At 38.3% G+C, this 22,069-nt stretch overlaps 1 protein-coding gene across 1 annotated transcript; it reads left to right on the top strand.

Moving 5' to 3' along the window:
• Positions 1–13,022: 13,022 nt before the first annotated feature.
• NMBR (neuromedin B receptor) lies at positions 13,023–21,307 on the top strand. The gene is made up of 3 exons (XM_052646046.1): positions 13,023–13,444; positions 18,526–18,874; positions 20,906–21,307. Exons 1-3 carry the CDS (start codon positions 13,023–13,025, stop codon positions 21,305–21,307), a joined length of 1,173 nt encoding a protein of 390 aa, XP_052502006.1.
• Positions 21,308–22,069: the final 762 nt, after the last annotated feature.

The following is a 22,069-nucleotide window of genomic DNA, read 5'->3' as shown; positions in this document are numbered from 1 at the left end:
CAAGAATGCTGGAGTGGGTTGCCGTTCCCTTCTCCAGGGGATCTTCCCCACCCAGCGATTGAACCCAGGTCTCCTGCATTGCAGGCAGATTCTTTACCATCTGAGCTACATGGAAGATCCCAAAGTCGCTCAATCGTGTCCGACTCTTTGCGACACCATGGGCTATAGAGTCCATGGAACTCTCCAGGCTAGAATACTGGAGTGGGTAGCCATTCCCTTCTCCAGGGGATCTTCCCAACCCAGGGATCCAGCCCAGGTCTCACGCATCGCGGGCAGATTCCTTACCAGCTGAGCCACAAGGGATATTGTAGGTTAGTGATGAGTATTTAGGGGATAAAGACATGCTAGTAGTCTTGAGTCTTATTTGAGGAGTGCTGAAACTCTGGGCTGGAAGAAGCGCAAGCTGGAGTCAAGATTGCCGGGAGAAATATCAATAACCTCAGATATGCAGATGACACCACCCTTATGGCAGAAAGTGAAGAGGAACTAAAAAGCCTCTTGATAAAAGAGAAAGAGGAGAGTGAAAAAGTTGGCTTAAAGCTCAACATTCAGAAAACGAAGATCATGGCATCTAGTCCCATCACTTCATGGGAAATAGATGGGGAAACAGTGGAAACAGTGTCAGACTTTATTTTTGGGGGCTCCAAAATCACTGCAGATGGTGACTGCAGCCATGAAATTAAAAGACGCTTACTCCTTGGAAGAAAAATTATGGCCAACCTAGATAGCATATTGAAAAGCAGAGACATTACTTTGCCAACAAAGGTCTGTCTAGTCAAGGCTATGGTTTTTCCAGTGGTCATATATGGATGTGAGATTTGGACTGTGAAGAAAGCTGAGTGCCAAAGAATTGATGCTTTTGAACTGTGGTGTTGGAGAAGACTCTTGAGAGTGCCTTGGACTGCAAGGAGATCCAACCAGTCCATTCTGAAGGAGGTCAGCCCTGGGATTTCTTTCAAGGGAATGATGCTAAAGCTGAAACTCCAGTACTTTGGCCACCTCATGCGAAGAGTTGACTCATTGGAAAAGACTCTGATGCTGGGAGGGATTGGAGGCAGGAGGAGAAGGGGACGACAGAGGATGAGATGGCTGGATGGTATCACTGACTTGATGGACATGAGTCTGAGTGAACTCCGGGAGTTGGTGATGGACAGGGAGGCCTGGCATGCTGCGATTCATGGAGTCGCAAAGAGTTGGACACGACTGAGCGACTGAACTGAATTGAACTGAACTGATGCCACATCAAATGATTTTAGAGATTTATTCAATCCCTACTTGATGTTGAGTTTGAAGATAATATTTTTTTGTTTACTTCATAACATTTGAAAAAAAGAAAGCACCTTCTTCTACTGAAAACTAAGCCAAATAGTTTGCCTGTATAAACTACTTCCCATTTATATACCATAAGCGGGAAAACATCAAATCACACTGTGGTTATTCCTTTAAGCACAAAATATGAATTCAAGTGAAATGCTTGGGAGCTACTAACTCCTAAGAAATTATAATCCTACTTATTTTTGATAGATATCTGGCAGATTATTTATCAGTTTCATATTCAGGTCAAGCGTTCCAATTTGGGATTATTTTGTTTTCTTTTGTGGTTCTACCAAACATTTAGAATGAAAACCTAATGTACTATAGTAATTCAATTATCTTTGTAGAATAAGAAATACTATTTAACTACCAGGAATTGAAATATTTATTTGCTCTGTCAAAATAATAATTTGCACAAATTGCTTGTATGTTAGGTAGTGCCTTGGTGATTTCTGAGCAAATTATTTCAGAGATATCCCACCAAGAGACAAAGAGCTTTATCTTTCAGTAGAGTTTACTAGAAACATACTAATGCGTATTCTTTGAAGTCATATTTCTACACGGATTAAAAGGTTCCTGAGATTTTCTGGTACCCCAGGTTTTTCAGTCTTCAATTTTTCCCTTCATTTCCAATCCCATTCCAATTCTATGTCCTAATTTGCATAAAATGAAATTTTTGTGAATCCCATTTGAAACCAGCAGGTGGATAAAACTATTTCACTGAAGTTTCTTCTGAATAAGGTGAAGACACTGTTACATAAATGGCAGTCTCAGTTAAGTTCAGTCTCTCAGTAGTGTCCGACTCTTTGCGACCCCATGGACTGTAGCATGTCAGGCTTCTCTGTCCACCAACTCAAACTCATGTCCATCGAGTTGGTGATGCCATCCAACTAACTCATCCTCTGTCATCCCCTTCTCCTGCCTTCAATCTTTCCCAGCATCAGAGTCTTTTCCAGTGAGTCAGCTCTTCGCATCAGGTGGCCGAAGTATTGAAGCTTCAGCTTCAGCATCTATCCTTCCAATGAATATTCAGGGTTGATTTCCTTTAGGATTGACTGGTTTGATCTTGCAGTCCAAAGGGACTCTCAAGAGTCTTCTCCAACACAACAGTTTAAAAGCATCAATTCTTTGGCTCTCAGCTTTCTTCATAGTCCAACTTTCACATCCATACATGACTATTGGAAAAACCATAGCTTAGACTATATGGACCACTTTGACTAAGTGGCAGTCTAGTTAATTTTTTTACAAGTAACATTATTAACTGGAATACTCACAGAAATCACATTATTTTAAAACCAAACAAACTTTTGCTTGTTAAGAAAATGACTTATTTTTTTTGTTTTTAATCAACAAATCAGAAATTCTAACAGTTGTATTTATTGCTCCTTTCCGACAGAAATAACCTCTTCCCAAGTAGTAGATTTTGTTGCATATATTGATGCAAATCAAAGAACATACATAGTAAGTTCAGGGTACAAGTCCATGGGGTCGCAGAGTTGGACACGACTGAATGGCTGAGTGTGCACAAACATGAAAGTGAAAGTGAAGTTGTCAGTCGTGTCCAACTCTGCGACCCCGTGGACTGTAGCCCACCAAGCTCCTCCGTCCATGGGATTCTCCAGGCAAGAATACTGGAGTGGGTCGCCATTTCCTTCTCCAGGGGATCTTCCCCACCCAGGGATCAAACCCAGGTCTCCCGCATTGCAGGCAAACGCTTTAACCTCTGAGCCACCAGGGAAGCAAAACCAATACCCATTAGCATTTTTTCCTATTCCCATTTCCCCACAGCTCTCCAGTCCTAGGCAGCTTTCCACCTCTATAGATTTGCCCTTTCTGAACATTTCATATAAATTTCATACAATCCATGTTATATAAATGGAATCATACATTATCTGGTCTATTATGATTAGCTTCTTTAACTAGCATAGTGTTTTCAGTCTTCATTGGCATTGGGGCAGGTGTCAGTACTTGATTACTTAATGCAATATAGGAATATTATTGTATGGATAGATTGCATTTTATTTATTCATTGCTTGATAGACATTTGAGTTGTTGCTACTTTTTGGTTATTATGAATAAAACTATATTAATTTGTGTATAGTGTGTTAGTTGCTCAGTCGTGTCTGACTGTTTACATTCCCAAGGATTAAGCTTGCCAGGATCCTCTGTCCATAGAATTCTCTAGACAAGAATACTGGAGTGGGTTGCCATTTCCTTCTCCAGGGGATCTTCCCATTCAAGGGACTGAACCTGGTCTCCTGCATTGTAGGCTGATTATTTACCATCTGAGCCACCAGTTCAGTTCAGTCACTCATTCGTGTCAGACTCTTTGAGACTCCATGAATCGCAGCACACCAGGCCTCCCTGTCCATCACCAACTCCCGGAGTTCACTCAGACTCATGTCCATCGAGTCAGTGATGCCGTCCAGCCATCTCATCCTCTGTCGTCCCCTTCTCCTCCTGCCCCCAATCCCTCCCAGCATCAGAGTCTTTTCCAGTGAGTCAACTCTTCACGTGAGGTGGCCAAAGTTCTGGAGTTTCAGCTTTAGCATCATTCCTTCCAAAGAAATCCCAGGGCTGATCTCCTTCAGAATGGACTGGTTGGATCTCCTTGAAGTCCAAGGGACCCTCAAGAGTCTTCTCCAACACCACAGTTCAAAAGCATCAATTCTTCAGCGCTCAGCCTTCTTCACAGCCAAACTCTCACATCCATACATGACCACTGGAAAAACCATAGCCTTGACTAGACGGACTTTAGTCGGCAAAGTAATGTCTCTGCTTTTGAATATGCTGTCTAGGTTGGTCATAACTTTTCTTCCAAGGAGTAAGCGTCTTTTAATTTCATGGCTGCAGTCACCATCTGCAGTGATTTTGGAGCCCCCAAAAATAAAGTCTGACACTGTTTCCACTGTTTCCTTATCTATTTCCCATGAAGTGATGGGACCAGATGCCATGATCTTTGTTTTCTGAATGTTGAGCTTTAAGTCAACTTTTTCACTCTCCTCTTTCACTTTTATCAAGAGGCTTTTTAGTTCCTCTTCACTTTCTGCCATAAGGGTGGTGTCATCTGCATATCTGAGGTTATTGATATTTCTCCTGGCAGTCTTGATTCCAGCTTGTGTTTCTTCCAGTTCAGCGTTTCTCATGATATACTCTGCATATAAGTTAAATAAGCAGGGTGACAATATACAGCCTTGCATACTCCTTTTCCTATTTGGAACCAGTCTGTTGTTCCATGTCCAGTTCTAACTGTTGCTTCCTGATTGCATACAGATTTCTCAAGATGCAGGTCAGGTGGTCTGGTATTCTCTTGTATATATCCTTAGGAGTAGAATTGCTGGGTAATATGGTAATTTGTGTAATCTTTTGAAGAATAGTCAGACTGTTTTCCACAGTGAATGCACCATTTTTCATTTCTCTAAGGCTTTGAATTTCCCCACATCTTTGTCAACACTTGATTTTGTCTATAGTTTTTAAATTTTATTTTATTCTTTGCTGCATCACTCAGCTTGTGGGATATTAATTCACAGACCAGTGGTTGAACCTGGACCCTCAGCAGTGGGAGCACAGAGTCCTAGCCACTGGACCACTAGCGTTTCCTGATGTCTTTATTTTTTAATCATAGTGATCGTAGTGAGTTTTTCATCATGGTTTTGATGTGCATTTCGCTGATGATTAATGATGTTGAGCATCCTTTCATGTGCTGATTGGTCAATTATATATCTTCTTTAGAGAAATGTCTCTTTAGATCCTTTGTGCCTTTCTAAATTGAGCTATTTACCCTTTTATGATTGAATTATAAGGGCTCTTTTTTAAGGTGCAAGTCCCTTTTTAAATATATGGTTTTATAAATTCCATTGTGTGTATCATCCCACCACTTTCTTCATCGTGTTCTGCAAAGTACCAAAGTGATGATCCTTTTTCATACCTGACTTTGGTATTTTTTTTCTTTTTTCTTGGTCAATCTAACTAAAGGTTTTTCAGTTTTATCTCCTTGAAGAACAACTTTTAAAAAATTGAGGTAACATTGGTTTATAAAATTATATAAGGGTGATTTTAAATTTGGTTTAGTCCTGCCATTTATCTTTTTATATGATTGTATTTCTTTTGTCTCTTTTTCCTTCCATTTTTGGCCTGCCATTTTAATTTGGTGGTTTTCTGTTTCCTGTTTTTATGTTTTGTGTCTTTGCTCTAGATTTGTGTTTTGCGGTTATTGTGAATTTTGTGTAAAGTGTCTTGTAGGTAACATAGTCCTTTTTCTGCCGATAATACCTTATCTTCATCTTCCTATGTGGGTTCCATCCTTTTCCTCTTCCCCATTTTTGTGGTCTTAAATTATCCCTTTTTATGTTGTGAGTTTGTTACCAAACTGAAGTAATTATAGTTACTTTTACTGCTTTTTTCCCCTTTAACCTTTGTACTACAATTAAGTTTTAAACAATCTATTCTGATATAGAGTATTACCGTATGTCTCTCTCATCTTACTCAAAGTTTTGTGTACTTTTTTCCCTTTCCATTTTAGATAGAAGAGCTTCCTTCATTATTTCCTGTAGAGGAGATACATTAATAGCATTGATGAACTCTCTCAGCCTTTGTTCCTCTAGGAACACCTTTATTTCTCCTTCATATCTGAAGTATAACTTTGCTGTGTATTCTTGACTAAGAGTTTTTTTTTTTTTTTTCTCTTCCAATAGTTTGAGTGTGTCATTCCAAAGTCTCTCCTGACCTGTAGAGATTATGCTGAAAAAATTCTGCTGATAGCCTAATGGAGGTTCCTCATGTTCTTTTTACCCTGAGAGCTTTTAAAATTATTTCTTTGTCATTAACTTTTGAGAGCTTTTATATAATGTGTCTTGATGAAGACATTTCTGATTTTAGGCAATTTGATGTTCTCGTAGTTTCACGGACTTGGATCTCCATTTTCTTCCCCAGGTTTAGGAAGTTCTCTGCTATTATTTCTTTACATAAGCTCTCTGCTCTCTCCTCTTTTCTCCTCCTAGGATACCCATTGTTTTAACATTGCCCTTCCTAATGAAGTCACATAGTTGTCACAGAATTTCTTCATCTTTTAACATCTTAATTCTATCTATTCTACTTTATCATTTCTAGATTTCTTTCTTCGAACTCACGAATATTCTCTAACATATGGTCTCTCTTTCCAGTGCCTTCTGATGTTTTCATCTCACTTATTGAGTTCTTCAACTCTGGAATTTCTGTTTGGTTTGCTTTTAGAATTTTAATCTCTTTAATAAAGTATTCCTCGTATTCATTAACTTTATTCCTGAGTTTACTGAACATCTGAGCTTTCTTATAGCTTCTTGAGTTTGTTCATGGTGGCTGTCTTGAATTCTTCATCAGTTAGACCATAATAGTCTGTGACTTTAAATCTAGTTTCTGAAGAATTGTCTTTTTTGTGTGTGACTGTCATGTTACCACGGTTCTTCATGGCGCTTAATAATCTGTTCCTCTTCTGGGGCGAGAGGGAGCCCTGTGTTCTTGGCTGCACCCAGTTGGAGAGGAGCAATGTCATTCTGAGCTTAGTGTGGGGATAGAAAAAGAGGATTGAGTCTCAAATGTCAGTTTGGATGTTTTCACTGATTTAGTAGATAATATTGAATGATATTTCTTTAGTTGCTGTATGTGTCTTGAAAAATTTCTGGAGACATTAGGTGATTATTTATGTTTATTTATAATTTTCACCAATTACAGGGGTTTCACAGGGCGAATGTCTGTGATGTCATTCCAGACATAGTCCTCTCATCCTGGGGTACTTCAGCTTCTATTTGTAATAATATATATATAATCCCTGTTTGATTTGGAGCACAAGCTCCTTCCCACTGTTTTGTTCACTCACATTTAACAGTTCTTCCCTTTGGAAGAGATTTAGTTAAAGCTTTACCAGACTGAGAAGCTTGCTATCATTTGCCTTCTCCCTAAAATAAGATATCATGGGGCTGAATATTTTTGCAAGAAGCTTTCATCCTTTGAACATCTCTTTGCATTGAGGGTGAGTTCTGTTTGTGCTGATTTCTCCATGCCTAGTTTCATTTCTGGTAATAGTGTCTTTGACAAGGTAGTCCAGTCTTGTTTTATCTCCCATATATGTCGTATCATTGTATGCTAACTGCCTGAGTGAAAGTAGGAAACACATTTACACAGAAACGTAGACAAGACACACTCATGTGGTAGTGATTACCCCCAAATATCCTTTTATTTGTGTGTGCCTGTGGGTCTCCCATAGGCCACCATGGTTACAGGTGATGTGGTCTCCAGTATTTGAGCCCTTTTGCATTCCTCATGGATTCATCTGCTTTAATAATCTTAGATCTGGTACAGATTTTGTCAGATTTATACCTAAGTATTTTATTTTGGGGGGTGCTAGTGTAAATGGAATTTTAATTTTTATTTAAAATTCCACTTGTTTATTGCTGATATATAAAAAATAAATTGACATATATTAACCTTGTATCCTGCAACCTTGCTGTAATCACTTATTATTAATAGTTCCAGGAGCTGTTTTTTGTTGTTGAATTTTTGGATTTTCTACATAGAAAATCATGCCATTCTCTAACATGGACTGTTTTATTTATTTTAATTGGAGGCTAATTACTTTACAATATTGTATTGGTTTTGCCATACATCAACATGAATCCACGAGTGTACACATGTTCCCCATCTGGAACCTCTCTCCCACCTCCCTCCCCATACCATCTCTCTGGGGCATCCCAGTGCACCAGCCCCCAGCATCCTGTATCCTGCATTGAACCTGGACTGGTGATTCATTTCATATACGATATTATACATGTTTCAATGCCATTCTCCCAAGTCATCCCACCTTTTCCCTCTCTCATAGAGTCCAAAAGACTGTTCTACACATCTGTGTCTCTTTTGCTGTCTCGCATACAAGGTTATCATTACCATCTTTCTAAATTCCATATATATCCATTAGTATACTGTATTGGTGTTTTTCTTTCTGGCTTACTTCACTCTGTATAATAGGCTTCAGTTTCATCCACCTCATTAGAACTGATTCAAATGTATTCTTTTTGATGGCTGAGTAATATTCCATTGCGTATATGTACCACAGCTTTCTTATCCATTCATCTGCTGATGGACATCTAGGTTGCTTCCATGTCCTGGCTATTATAAACAGTGCTGCGATGAGCATTGGGGTACACGTGTCTCTATTGCAGCCCTAGAACTTGTAGTACAATGTTGAATAAAAGTGATGAAGGAGGACATCCTTTCCTTGTTCCTGACCTTAGTGGGAAAACTTCTAGTCTTCAATCTTGGTAGAATTTTCTTCACGTTTTTTCTACCTGGGATCTACTTTCTTCAAATTTGAAAAATTTGGGGCTGTTATTTCTTCAACTATTTAGAAACCTTTTCCTTTGTTTCCTGTCTTTTGTTAACCTAATTACAGATACATTAGGTCACTGAAATTTTCCGAGTGCTCTGATACTTTATTCATTGTTTTCAGTCTTTTTCTCTCTGTACTATATTATTTGATCAGCTGTTAATCCTATAAAGCTTTCCATCACAAATGTTGCTTTTTCTTTTACATAAATTCCATATATGTATTTTTATACTCCATGTCTCTCCTTACATTTTAGTTTCCCTATTCCTCCTCAAACTCACTAAATAAGGTTTTACTAACATTTTAAATATTCTTATCTACTTATATGTTGTCTCTGCTATCATTGGCGTAGTTTCAGTTGACTGGTTTGTCCTTACTTTTGGTTGTGATTTCTAACTTATTTGCATGAGTTTGAAACAGCAAGAAATGTTTATATATAGTTCTGAACAGTATTTGTTCAATTTAAGGCAATGAAACGTGTAATATATACATTTTAAAAGCATTGAAAATGTCAGTATTAAAAATACACCCTTCAGTTATATAGAAATCACATTTTTTCCAGGCAATTTTATTCTCTGGGAACAATGCAATAAAATAGACTTTGAAGTCAAATATAATAAACTTCAAAATAGTTTTGAAAAAAAACTTCAATATAGTTTTACTAGTGTATTTATGAAATTAAGCAAGTTATTTTGTCTGTGTGAATTTTGATTGTTTCATATGTGAAATTAAGATTCAAAATTTATACACATTAAATTAGATATGATGCTGAAGAACCCAATGATTCCAATAAAAATGTTTGTCCTTTCAGTATTATTTATCTCTGATGTTATTGATTCTATACAAATGAGGCAACACTCATGTACCTATATGTGACTTGTGATGTATTAAAGTAGTTCCTACATAATGTAATAAAATTGTAACATATTTTAATAAAATATCAGGATGGTCATCATTATTTACACATTTATTATACTCTTTACTTCCACAACCCAAGCCTTTGAGTAAATGCATAAGGATTCACTTGAATGGAAAAGATCAATAATTCAGATGCCTTATTTCTGCAATTCTAGGCAATTGGCTATTTTTTAATCCAGTTTTAGACTAGACATTTTTCTTGTCTAAATCATTAATATTGTCCAAATACAACCAGAAGAGAATAAAACTATGCATAGAGCAATTTAAACTACAATATATTTTAATATAAAATAGGCTAAGATGGATAGTTGCAATTTGAAAGGCTGAGAGATTTCAGAGTTTAGACGATTGGTTTTAGTTAACTTATTTTGCATAATGAGATTGGATGCTAAGTAAAAACTTAAATAACAAGATAAAATTCCTAGAGACATTTTCAACTTACATGTAATATCAATTGCTTTGCTATCTATGATATATAAAGTTCATTAACAAATATTCAAATGTATTATATAAACATTCTATTTAGCTAGCTTCAATAACAGACTGTTTTAAGTAATGAAATCCAAGAAGAGTATAATTAGGACTTGTAACTGAATTAGAAAAACATAAAATTGATTATAATGCAAATGTTTACCTTGTCTAATTAAACTATGATAATTAAATGCCATTCTTGGTCAGTAATATCTGAAAAAATTACTTAAATTTTACAAATGGTTTGGCACATTTCATCACATTAGATCATTATAGGCAGTCCTTGACCAATTTTCTTGTTATCATACAATTTTATCCCTTAATCAAGAACTAGCCAAATGTTTATTTCCTAATGTGAACAGTGTTACTTAGTTAACTTCAGAACTGTGCCACTTCTGAGAGGTTTACATTAGACTTAAATGGTGTGAATTTGGAAAGTTATTTTGTTCTTAGTGACATTCTATTTAAAACACTCTATCAGTATCAGATATATACTGAGTATATACATAGGGGTGAAATTGCTCATAGACATGCAAAAGAAGAAAACCTTGGAAAAACCTTGGAAAAACCTTCACTTTGAACAATTGTTAATTTCTGCTCAAGTAGAACATTCTTAATCACTGTGACCTAGCAAATCCACATCTGGAATTCAAATGTGCACCAGAAAACAGGCACAAGAATATTTTCAGAAACATTATTCAAGTTACCTAAAGCTAGAAAGAACCCAAACGTCAAGCAACATTAGAAGGGATAGCCAAACAATGGTATATTTATACTAGAATACTATACAGCAATGAAAACTGCTATACGCAAAAGCATGGGTGGACTTCACAGATATAATGTTGAGTAAAATAAGCTGGCTCAGAGTAAGTAGGTGAAGGTCACTCAGTTGTGTCTGACCCTGGGACCCCGTGGACTCTCTGTGATCCCAGGGGAGCCTGCCAGTGTCCTCTGTCCATGGAATTCTCCAGGCAAGAATACTGGAGTGGGTTGCCATGCCCTCTAGGGGATGTTCCCTCCCCAGGGATCGAACCCAGGCCTTCTGCATTACAAGCAGATTCTTTACTACCTGAGCCACTAGGGAAGCCCAAGAATACCGGAGAGGGTAGCCTATCACTTCTCCAGGGGATCTTCCTGACCTAGGAATCAAACTGGGATCTTCTGCATTGCAGGAGGGTTCTTTACCAGCTGAGCTACCAGGGAAGCCCAAAGAAGTGTTTAACACATGGTTATACATTTTATAATTCCACTTATATGATGCTCAAATATAGGTAAACTTGTTTCAGATGATAAAAGGCAGAACAGCAGTGGTTACACTGGGAGATAGTGGTTAGACTGTAGGTTCTGAATGGTGTATACCAGATCTGTACATTTAAGAATTGTGTACCTTCAGTTCAGTTCAGTTCAGTCACTCAGTCATGTCTGACTCTTTGAAAAGCCATGAATTACAGCACGCCAGGCCTACCTGTCCATCACCTCACTCAAACTCACGTCCATCGAGTCAGTGATGCCATCCAGCCATCTCATCCTCTGTCGTCCCCTTCTCCTCCTGCCCCCAATCCCTCCCAGCATCAAGGTCTTTTCCAATGAGTCAACTCTTCGCATGAGGTGGCCAAAGTATTGGAGTTTCAGCTTTAGCATCAGTCCTTCCAAAGAACACCCAGGACTGATCTCCTTTAGAATGGACTGGCTGGATCTCCTTGCAGTTCAAGGGACTCTCAAGAGTCTTCTCCAACACCACAGTTCAAAAGCCTCAATTCTTCAGTGCTCAGCTTTCTTCACAGTCCAACTCTCACATCCATACATAACCACTGGAAAAACCATAGCCTTGACTAGATGGACCTTTGTTGGCAATGTCTCTGCTTTTGGATATGCTATCTAGGTTGGTCATAACTTCCCTTCCAAGAAGTAAGCGCCTTAATTTTATGGCTATAGTCAGCATCTGCGGTGATTTTGGAGCCCCAAAAATAGAGTCTGACACTGTCTCCACTGTTTCCCCATCTATTTCCTGTGAAGTGATGGGACTAGATGCCATGATCTTCGTTTTCTGAATGTTGAGCTTTAAGCCAACTTTTTCACTCTCCTCTTTCACTTTCATCAAGAGGCCCTTTAGTTCCTCTTCACTTTCTGCCCTAAGGGTGGTGTCATCTTATTTCAATGAAATGTAAGTTAAAGAAACAATATGCTGACTATAGCAAAGAGTTTCTATCTTTGGAGTGAGAAAAGTGGGTCAAGGAAGAAAAGTAGTAAGGAATACCATTCATTTACTTCCTCCTTTGTCACTCCTTTTCTTTCCTAAATTCAGTGTGCGAGGATCAGGGACTCACCAGCTCAGCCCCCAAATCTTCAGAGGTTCACAAACTTCTGTCTGGGGCGCTTCTTGCTTGGAGGCGGGTAAGGATGGATCTATAGAGCGAGGTCCCGCGAGAGAAAGGACTCGGAGCCCCTCCAATCCCACACAACGCTGCAGGAACTGCAGAACAAGAGCAAAGCTGTGGGACCAGTAAAGTGCTAACCGCCCCACTGCTAGTTCCTAGCGTTTCAGCTGCTGGACAGCGACAGGATGACTTCCTGCCTTCCCCGCGAAAAGTCTGACAGGTACCTCAACTAATTTCAGAGCGATAACTCTTTATTCACAAAAGGGTTATTTTCTGCTAGCTAGAAGCGAGGGCAATCCCCTGAGAACTGGAACAAAGACTCAACTGCTTTGCCTTTTTTTTTTTTTCTTTTTCAATTCGGAGCCAGCAGGAGCCAACGCGCCCCTTCTAAAAGTGAAGGGCTGGGTCCTGCGGACACTTCTCACCCGCCGGGTCTTCCTGGGGATCACGCGGTGTGACCCGATCCTCGCGGGCGGGAAGCTTGTCCTGGCGAGAGGGAAATCCATTCAGCCTAAGAGTGAGTTGCACTCTTCTGGGCGCCTGGCCGCACGGAAACTCCAGCGAACTCTCCTGGAAAAGAGACCATGCCACCCGAGTCTCTTTCCAACCTCTCCCAGCCCGCGGGCGGGAATCGGAGCGGTTTCGTTCCCGGGATGTCGGAAAGGGATTTCCTACCCGCTCCGGACCGGACCACTCCGGAGTTGGTGATCCGCTGTGTGATCCCGTCCCTCTACCTGCTCATCATCACAGTGGGCTTGCTGGGCAACATTATGTTGGTGAAGATCTTCATCACCAACAGCGCCATGAGGAGCGTCCCCAACATCTTCATCTCTAACCTGGCCGCTGGGGACGTGCTGCTGCTGCTCACCTGCGTCCCGGTGGATGCCTCGCGCTACTTCTTCGACGAGTGGATGTTCGGGAAGGTGGGCTGCAAACTCATCCCGGTGATCCAGCTCACCTCCGTGGGGGTGTCCGTGTTCACTCTCACTGCCCTCAGTGCCGACCGGTAAGGGCAGAGGCCGCGGCCGTGGAGAGGGGCAGAAGTGTACCCGGGCAAGGAAGGGTAAGGGAAGGGCAGGGAGGAAGAGGGGAGAGAAGGAGAGAGACTCTATCAGAGAATTAGAGTAAAAGGAGTTAAAATGGACAGAGATGGGAAGCTTGAAAAAATAATAAGAAAATAATTATTTAAAAAATATTTACATTAGTTTAAAATTGCACAGCCTAGCCTTTCTCTTCCACACTTTTTTGTTGTTCAGTGGCTAAGTCGTGTGTGAGTCTTTGCAACCCAATGACTGCAAACCCGCCAGGCTTCCCTGTCCTTCACTATCTCCCTGAGTTTTCTCAAACTCATGTCCATTGAGTCACACACACTTTGGGGATCTTCATTATCCATTTCATAGAAAAGCTGTAGAATAGGTGTGCAACAATCTTGTAGAAGCTTTTGGTGTGTCCCTAAAAAATTAGAGGTGCACTTTCCTTATTCAATAGTTTAATAACCTGATAGGTAAGACTGTCTGCCTTAATACTAGGAAAGTGTTTGATTTTGATTTTTTTTTTTCCAAATGAGGAGAAGACTTATTTCACTGCCTAACTAAATGCTGCTATTTATTTGAAGCAAAAACATCTAGAATAGTACATGTTCTTCAGACATGACTTTATATAGTCTTCTAGTTTTATTACCTGAAGTCCAGTGATATGATTTTCCCCCCTACTAACGGGTAAGATACTTAGTTTCAGTCTTAAAACAGTGCTGAAAAATGCATCTTTGATATAAAATCTTCTTTCCATATATTTCAAGAGTGGGAAATGTCTATTTATCTACCTTATGGATCAACTAGTTCGACTGTGTTATTTTTCAGATGAGGATATTGAAGCCCAGGCAGGCCTGGGAGGAGAATCCAGTCCTGTTGACTCTTGGTCTAGTACCCTATCCCAGACTCTCTACAATCATGATTTGGGGAATTTAAGCAGGAGGAATATCGGGATGGGTGTGGGGAGAAATGTGTAATTAGACATCATTGCTTGGAACCCTGGTCAAATTTCCTTAGGAGTGGGTTGTTGACTTAAACTGTTTATCTAAACAGTTTAACTTGAATGATTAAGGTGGTGTTCATGATCCTTCACTTTAATTTACATATTAAATTATTAATGAAAAATGAGTCCATCTAAATTTCTTGGCATTTGTAATAATGCCTTTACATCACTTTGGCATTGAGAAGTTAATCTTTGTTGATGAAAAGACAATATTCAATAGAAAGTTGAGAGCCATTGTCTTTTAAACCAAATACTACTGACCTTTTAGTTTGTATAATGTATTCTTTCTAAAACCACATTCCTATAAAGATGGGTGACTTTGAGTAAGTTATGCATCTCATTTTGTTTCTATGACCATTTCTATTCAGTATTATCTTTTAAAACACTTTTTTTGTGTATCAGAAGTAAAATGTGATGTTTTAGTTTAGTTGCCCTTCTTCATGAAATCCATTTTAATTAGAATGTGAAAAAAATTCTACTTAGTGATTAGAATAAAACTTAATGAAGAGCTATCATTATAATAGTTACTCTCTTTATGCTTTCATTTTAAAAAGTGATATCAGTAGCAAGACCTAGGGCTTGAGTTTATTTCAGATTACTTTTCTCAATCTACTGTTTTGGAAATTGGTAAACTGGCTCTGACAAAGGAAAGAGAAAATGCTATTCTTTATATATTTACTGACTTTTTTCAGTTTACATGGATCACATACTTTGTAAACATAGTGTGGGTACTTTAATAACAGCATAAAGTTGGTTGCCTCTTCTGTGTGGTCCAGAGCCTACTCTTGCTTCTCGGTGTGCATTTTGAAAATTTAAACCAAGGAACTGGAATTACTAGTGGTGAAATTACATAGTACATTCCAAAATACACTTCAAATGGTTTGGAAACGCTTTGTTATATGTTTACACTTCTATTTTTCTCCCAGAACATAGTAATCAAGTGTTGATTAGTAATTAACCTCATACTTCATCTCACTGAACATTTTAATTTCTTATGGATTTGGAGATAGGTGTAAGATTAATTGCCCTTAGTACTGTGCTAACTTTTTTTTTTTGTTTCTTATCCTCACAACACTATGAAATAGGCACTGTAATTATTACCATTTAAAGTGAAGAAAATTAAGACCTGAAATTAAGCAACATTTCCACAGTCTCACAGTGATGGAACCATTGTCTGAACCCAATTCAAAACCTGGACTCTTCACCATTAAGATGCATTATTACTTTCCCTGGTATAAGAAATTCTTAATGGCTTTTCCTATTTAGTGGCAGACTGAAAAGTTAAGTTTAAAACATCATCATAATATACTACTTAACTCTGCAGTGAGCAATATTTGTTTAGCCATAATAATACGGCACTGACTATCTTGTAAAAATGTAATATATCTTACTAAATCAAGAAGTTCAGAACGAGAAGAATAAAGGAGGTATAAGGAAGAAAATCTTTAAATATCGTAACAGGATGTCAAGAGCTAATGTCTGTAATATTTAATTCAAGGGACAATGGCAGCAGTACATTTCTTGGACATGAGGAGGTAATGATTTGAAATTTGTTTTAACTCAGGAGTGGGACCAGATATAGAATGAGAGACTTCTGCTTTGTAGCACTCAGTGCGCTCTGATTTGAAAAACAAACCAGCCTATTTGAATGTATTCATCTGATAAAGTTTAGAAAAGAAGATACATTAGCTCATTCTAGTTACTGATTGTATTTCTTTCAGTTTTGGAAGAACATTCAGTTAATCAGAATAGGAGAAAGAAACTCATGCCTGTTGAGTTCTGCCATGTGCAAAGTCTGTATGTGTTTGCAACTTCATTAAATTTGGAGTTGAAGCTGCTTGTTGTTGCTTTGCTTTCATTTCTGTATATTTCGTGGGAAGCCCCTCTAGATGAAAATGTGAACTGCCACTTTCCTGTTGAGGGTCTGGAAATGACATCTGGTGCAAGTCAGGAAGGAGAAAGACTATGTTATTGAGGTTGGGAGCTGCTCCTCTCCTATGGGCAATGGGATGAATTCTTAAAGAACCTCAGAGGGAGACTTTATCTGCTTGTTTTATAGCTTAAACTATTCTGAATTTTTGAAATATAAAACTAACTCAAACATAAATAAAGAGAAGGCATAGGTTCATGGCATGGTAACTAACTGCTAGGTGCCAGGCATTGTAGTAGGTACTCTGTACAGTTTTTCTAATCACAAAACTTTGAGGGAGATGGTTTTATCCCCACCTTACAGATGCAGAAAAAGATCTGAAGTGATATTCTAAAAGATATCAGAGATGAAATAACAGTGCTAATTTGTTTGACTAAAATCACTTTTTTCTGTATCTTGTTAACCTCCTAGGTATATGGGTAACCTGAAATGCTTTTAAAGATAGATATAAGTGATTTGAGATTTACATATGATTTTGTTTTGTTTGCATTATTGTTAACTTACTTAATAGTTATGTGCAATTGAATGAGGTTTAGAAGGCTTGGATTGTTTAAGCTATTGTGTCCTGGAGTGTGGTTCATTTACTACTATGATGGTGTTAGGTGGGAGAAGACTTCATGAGGTCTTGACATTAATGAAATTTGAGCTATAAAGACAGAATGCTATTCCATTTCCAGTTCTTTCTGTCCTTGTGACTAAATTAAGGAGAAAACTCCCATCTAAATTCTTCTTTAAGGTTTCTCAATGTCCTTAGGGGGAAAAAGACATAGGAGACTCAACCTCAGAAGCCCTAGAAAAGTATTCAGGTAAATTTTAATAATACTATTATTAAGTATTATAACATTGTGAACATTTTATATTTATGATTATGTGTTATAGTAATTGCAGTAGTAATTGGAAATAAAAGTATTTAATTAAAATTATTCAATATATGATAATACTTGCAGTATGTGTAGATGGAGAAAATACTGGTGAAGGATGTAAGCAAATTATTGAAGTTTGGGAAATGACAATTTAAAATTTTTTTTCTCATCTTTTCTGTGCTCATAAGCAGTGGAATGACTTGTGGACAGACAGACACCAGGGTTCTTAGTTATTCCACACACTACATAACAGCTTGGGGTGTTGGCACCTCCCTCTTTTTAAAAAAACTTAAAAATTTGATTTTGTATTGGAGTATAGCCAATTAACAATGTTGTGATAGTTTCAGGTGAACAGCAAAGGGACTCAGCCATACATATACATGTATCCATTCTCCCTCAAATCCCCCTCCCATCCAGGCTGCCACATAACATTGAGTAGAGTCCCCTATGCTATACAGTCAGTCCTTGTTGGTTATCCATTTTAAATAGAGTGGTATGTACATGTCAATTCCTATCCTTCCTCCCATCCTTAATCCTGGAAACCACAATTCTTTTTTTTTTTCACATTACTAAGTGCAAAAAAATTTTTTTTCATTCTGTAAGTCTATGTCTATTTCTGTTTCATAAATGTTTATTTGTATTATTTTTTAAAGATTCTTTATAAAAGGGAGGTCATATGATATTTCTCCTTCTCTGTCTGACTTTGTTAATTCAGTGTGACAATCTCTAGGTCCATCCATGTTGCTGCAAGTGGCATTAGTTCACTCTTTTTAATGGCTGAGTAGTATTCCATTGCTGAGAAGGCAATGGCACCCCACTCCAGTACTCTTGCCTGGAAAATCCCATGGACAGAGGAGCCTGGTGGGCTGCAGTCCATGGGGTCACTAAGAGTCGGACATGACTGAGCGACTTCACTTTCAATTTTCACTTTCATGCATTGGAGAAGGAAATGGCAACCCACTCTAGTATTCTTGCCTGGAGAATCCCAGGGACAGGGGAGCCTGGCAGGGTGCCATCTATGGGGTCGCACAGAATTGGACACGACTGAAGCGACTTAGCAGCAGTAGCAGCAGCATTATTCCATTGTGTATCTGTACCATATCTTCTTTATCCATTCCTCTACTGATGGACATCTAGGTTGCTTCCTTGTCTTGGCTATGGTAAACAGGTTGGCATCTTAGTAAAATCTCTCTCTCTTTTCCTTTCTCTTTTTAATTTTTCTTTCTTAAGAGAGTAATTTGAGATGTACTGTCTGCCCAGGTACAGAGCCATTGTAAACCCCATGGATATCCAGACATCAGGGGCAGTGCTGTGGACCTGTGTGAAGGCCGTGGGCATCTGGGTGGTCTCCGTGCTGTTGGCTATTCCCGAAGCCATATTTTCCCAAGTGGCACGCATTGGCAGCTTGGATAACGGCAGCTTCACGGCGTGTATACCCTACCCTCAGACGGATGAATTACATCCAAAGATTCATTCAGTGCTCATCTTCTTGGTCTACTTCCTCATACCACTTGTTATCATTAGTGTTTATTACTATCACATTGCAAAGACCTTAATTAAAAGTGCACATAATCTTCCAGGAGAATACAATGAACATACCAAAAAACAGGTAAGCTCTGTAGGTGTGTATGTTGAGGGCATGCTGGTGAGAAGCAGTCAGTGCTATTTTGAGTTTCTAGTTCATGGGCTTTCAGTATCAGGAATGATTAGAACAGTAAGAGGACACTGGGACACATAGTAGCCTGAACTAGAAGGGATGTTGGAGACAGTGGTCTCTGTTTTGTGGCCATGTCTTAGCAGTCCATGGGGTCACTAAGAGTCAGACACGACTGAGTGACTTCATTTTCTCTTTTCACTTTCATGCATTGGAGAAGGAAATGGCAACCCACTCCACTGTTCTTGCCTGGAGAATCCCAGAGATGGTAGAGCCTGGTGGGCTGCCATCTATGGGGTCGCACAGAGTCGGACACGACTGAAGCGACTTAGCAGCAGCAGCAGCTTAGCTGTAAAAGTCCACTGAGGTCCAATTTATCTGACACCTGAACATGCCTGTTAGAATGTCTCTGATGGCTTTTCTTTATGTGCAAATGTTTATGCAAAGAAACACATAAACCAGAAAAAAATTCACATTTTAATTATGTGTGTGTGCTAAGTCGCTTCAGTTGTGTCTGACTTTTGCGACCCTATGGACTGGATTGGGATCTTCCTGACACAGGGGTCAAACCCAGGTCTTCTGCCTTGCAGGCGGATTCTTTACCATCTGAGTCACATTTTGAGTATACATTTATTCAATTATTGTGTCTTCTCCCAGTAGCCCACAAGGGATGACAGAAAGTCTGGGGGAAGGTTACATCAGAAAAGGACTAGGACACTACCCGGGGACTGGGGGTGAGGTTTGGTTAGAATACCAAAGCAGGAGACTGGGAACAGAGGGCCTCAAAACAAGAGTGAAAGGGAGAAGAGGGCGGGCTGGAGCCAACGTCAGACTTGGTCTAATTCAACTTTATAGCTTTTCCAATAAATAAATAGTAAATAAATGTATACTGCAGTGAAATTCTTGCACCTAGGCTCCACCTGCTATGGAGGCCCATGCTTAGTGATATAAGCTTTACATCCACTTGCCTAAGTCATCCAAGTTGCCTAATTGATGCTACTGGACTATATCCAGAGCGCCACATTCTGCTTCCCGGTCTAGACTCCTTCTCACTTACACTTTTGTTTATCATTCACCACTACTTACTCCCCAGATCTGTTTTAATCCTAAACCTTTCCAGACTTCCCTGGCATATTCTAGTCGATTACCAATAGTTTTAGCTCAGAAAATATCTTGTCTACTGTAAATATCTTGGTAAATGATATCTTCACTTTCATGTTGCCTTATTTAAATATTCAAACACATTAGACAAATGTGAGCTAAACTTGGGGCTCTCGATATTAAAAAATCATTTTTAGATTTAAAAAGATTACTGTCTCATGTTTGAATTTTGTCTATTTATCACATTCCTGAAGACCTTCCTATAAAACCCTAAACATACTAGGTGAATTTTATGAAAAGAAAACGTTTTTATTTTAAGGGTACATAGTCTAACATAATAATGTTTATAGAAATGACAGTTATATCAGATGCTTTTGATTTATGAGAGGCTGGAGTTTAAATTAAATTTCAAGTTTTTTTTTTTCTGTGTGTGTGTGGATAAGATTTTTAAAAAGTCATGCCCTATTTCAATAGATCAAATTTTCTTATTTAAAATACTCTGATTTAAAATTTTTTAAGCTTGAATTTATTCTGTGGTTTTTTAATTCAATGAGTTTAATACAAACAGAAATGATTTATGTTTATAGTGATCGTGATAAGGCTTTAAGCAAAAGGAAAAGTTAAGAAATGTTTAAGATCACAGTTTTAACATGAACATAGCCTTTTATAAACTGTCAAACATTTTAAAGTGAAAATAGTGTAATGACCAAAATAGGCTACATCAAATTGTTAAAGTCATTATCTTGGCAAGGAAAATCGTGTTTGTGCTTTTGGATGCATTTGCATGCTATGCTGAGTTTTACATCTTTCGAACACAGTGTGTTTTAGAATGTGGCTGCCTCCATTTTCATTTTAATCAGAGGGACTATTTCCTTATATTCGCAGATGGAAACACGGAAACGCCTGGCCAAAATCGTGCTGGTCTTTGTGGGCTGCTTCATCTTCTGTTGGTTTCCAAATCACATCCTCTACATGTACAGGTCTTTCAACTATAACAAGATTGACCCATCTCTAGGCCACATGATTGTCACCTTGGTCGCCCGGGTTCTGAGCTTTTGCAATTCCTGTGTCAATCCATTTGCTCTTTATTTGCTCAGTGAAAGCTTCAGGAGACATTTCAATAGTCAGCTCTGTTGTGGAAGGAAGTCCTATGGAGAGAGACCCACCAGCTATCTACTCAGCTCCTCTGCAGTGCGCATGACTTCCTTGAAAAGCAATGCTAAGAACGTGGCGACCAATTCTGTATTACTAAATGGGCACAGCGTGAAGCAGGAAATGGCACTGTGATTTTGTCCTTTCAATTCACTACCTGAAAAGAAAGTACTCGTATTTCTGTTGAGTAGAACAGAACTGAGCAATTATTTTTCTTAGTAAATCTCAGCTAATTCATTAAAGGATTTCACAATTGACTCAGAAAAGGCAAAACAAACATTGTTACCATTTTTCTCTGAACAAGACTTTAAATAACATTAAAAATGTGTATATTCCTCACATTAAAAGTGATTCAAAACGCAACTCTATATTTGTATAAGTCAATATTGCTTCAAGATCGAAATTGGTCCTAGGGCCATCTCTAGGGCATTTGTCTTAAATTTGTTTTATTTGGGAGCATGAAATAAATTTCTCTTTTGACTCAATCATCTGATGAGTGTAATATTCAAGCTCCAAATATTTGAAATACAAGTCATTTTTTTCCTGGTGAATTTTATTCATAACTAGTTCATGTATGTATCTGCATTGTTTGAGTAAATTAATAGAAAATTCAAAAGGTGGAACAAATCTTTGTGTAATCATAATTTATAGAAATAATTTATATCTGTAACTTCTAAGCATGTGATTAAAAGGTGTGAAGACATTTGTATTATAGTGAAATAGATATCATCTGAATATGATTTGAATATAAAATAGGCATCATATGTCCCAAATTGTTAAATTATAACTCATAATTTGGCATGACCATCTTATTGTACATTGCTAAATGTTTGGATATTTGGGTGATTCTGTGTACCTGTGATGAGATATAATACTGGTGAGTTCAATCATTTACTC

The sequence above is a fragment of the Budorcas taxicolor genome, chromosome 9 (genome assembly GCF_023091745.1).
Source record: "Budorcas taxicolor isolate Tak-1 chromosome 9, Takin1.1, whole genome shotgun sequence".
Lineage (NCBI taxonomy): Eukaryota > Metazoa > Chordata > Mammalia > Artiodactyla > Bovidae > Budorcas > Budorcas taxicolor.
Note: the sequence above shows the minus strand (reverse complement) of the source record. Positions and strands in the feature narration are given on the sequence as shown.

Coding starts and splice junctions, on each gene's coding strand:
- NMBR (XM_052646046.1), top strand. CDS start 13,023: ATGCCACCCGAGTCTCTTTCCAACCTCTCCCAGCCCGCGGGCGGGAAT. Junction 13,445..18,525: donor ACTGCCCTCAGTGCCGACCG/GTAAGGGCAGAG, acceptor CTGTCTGCCCAG/GTACAGAGCCATTGTAAACC. Junction 18,875..20,905: donor ATGAACATACCAAAAAACAG/GTAAGCTCTGTA, acceptor TTATATTCGCAG/ATGGAAACACGGAAACGCCT.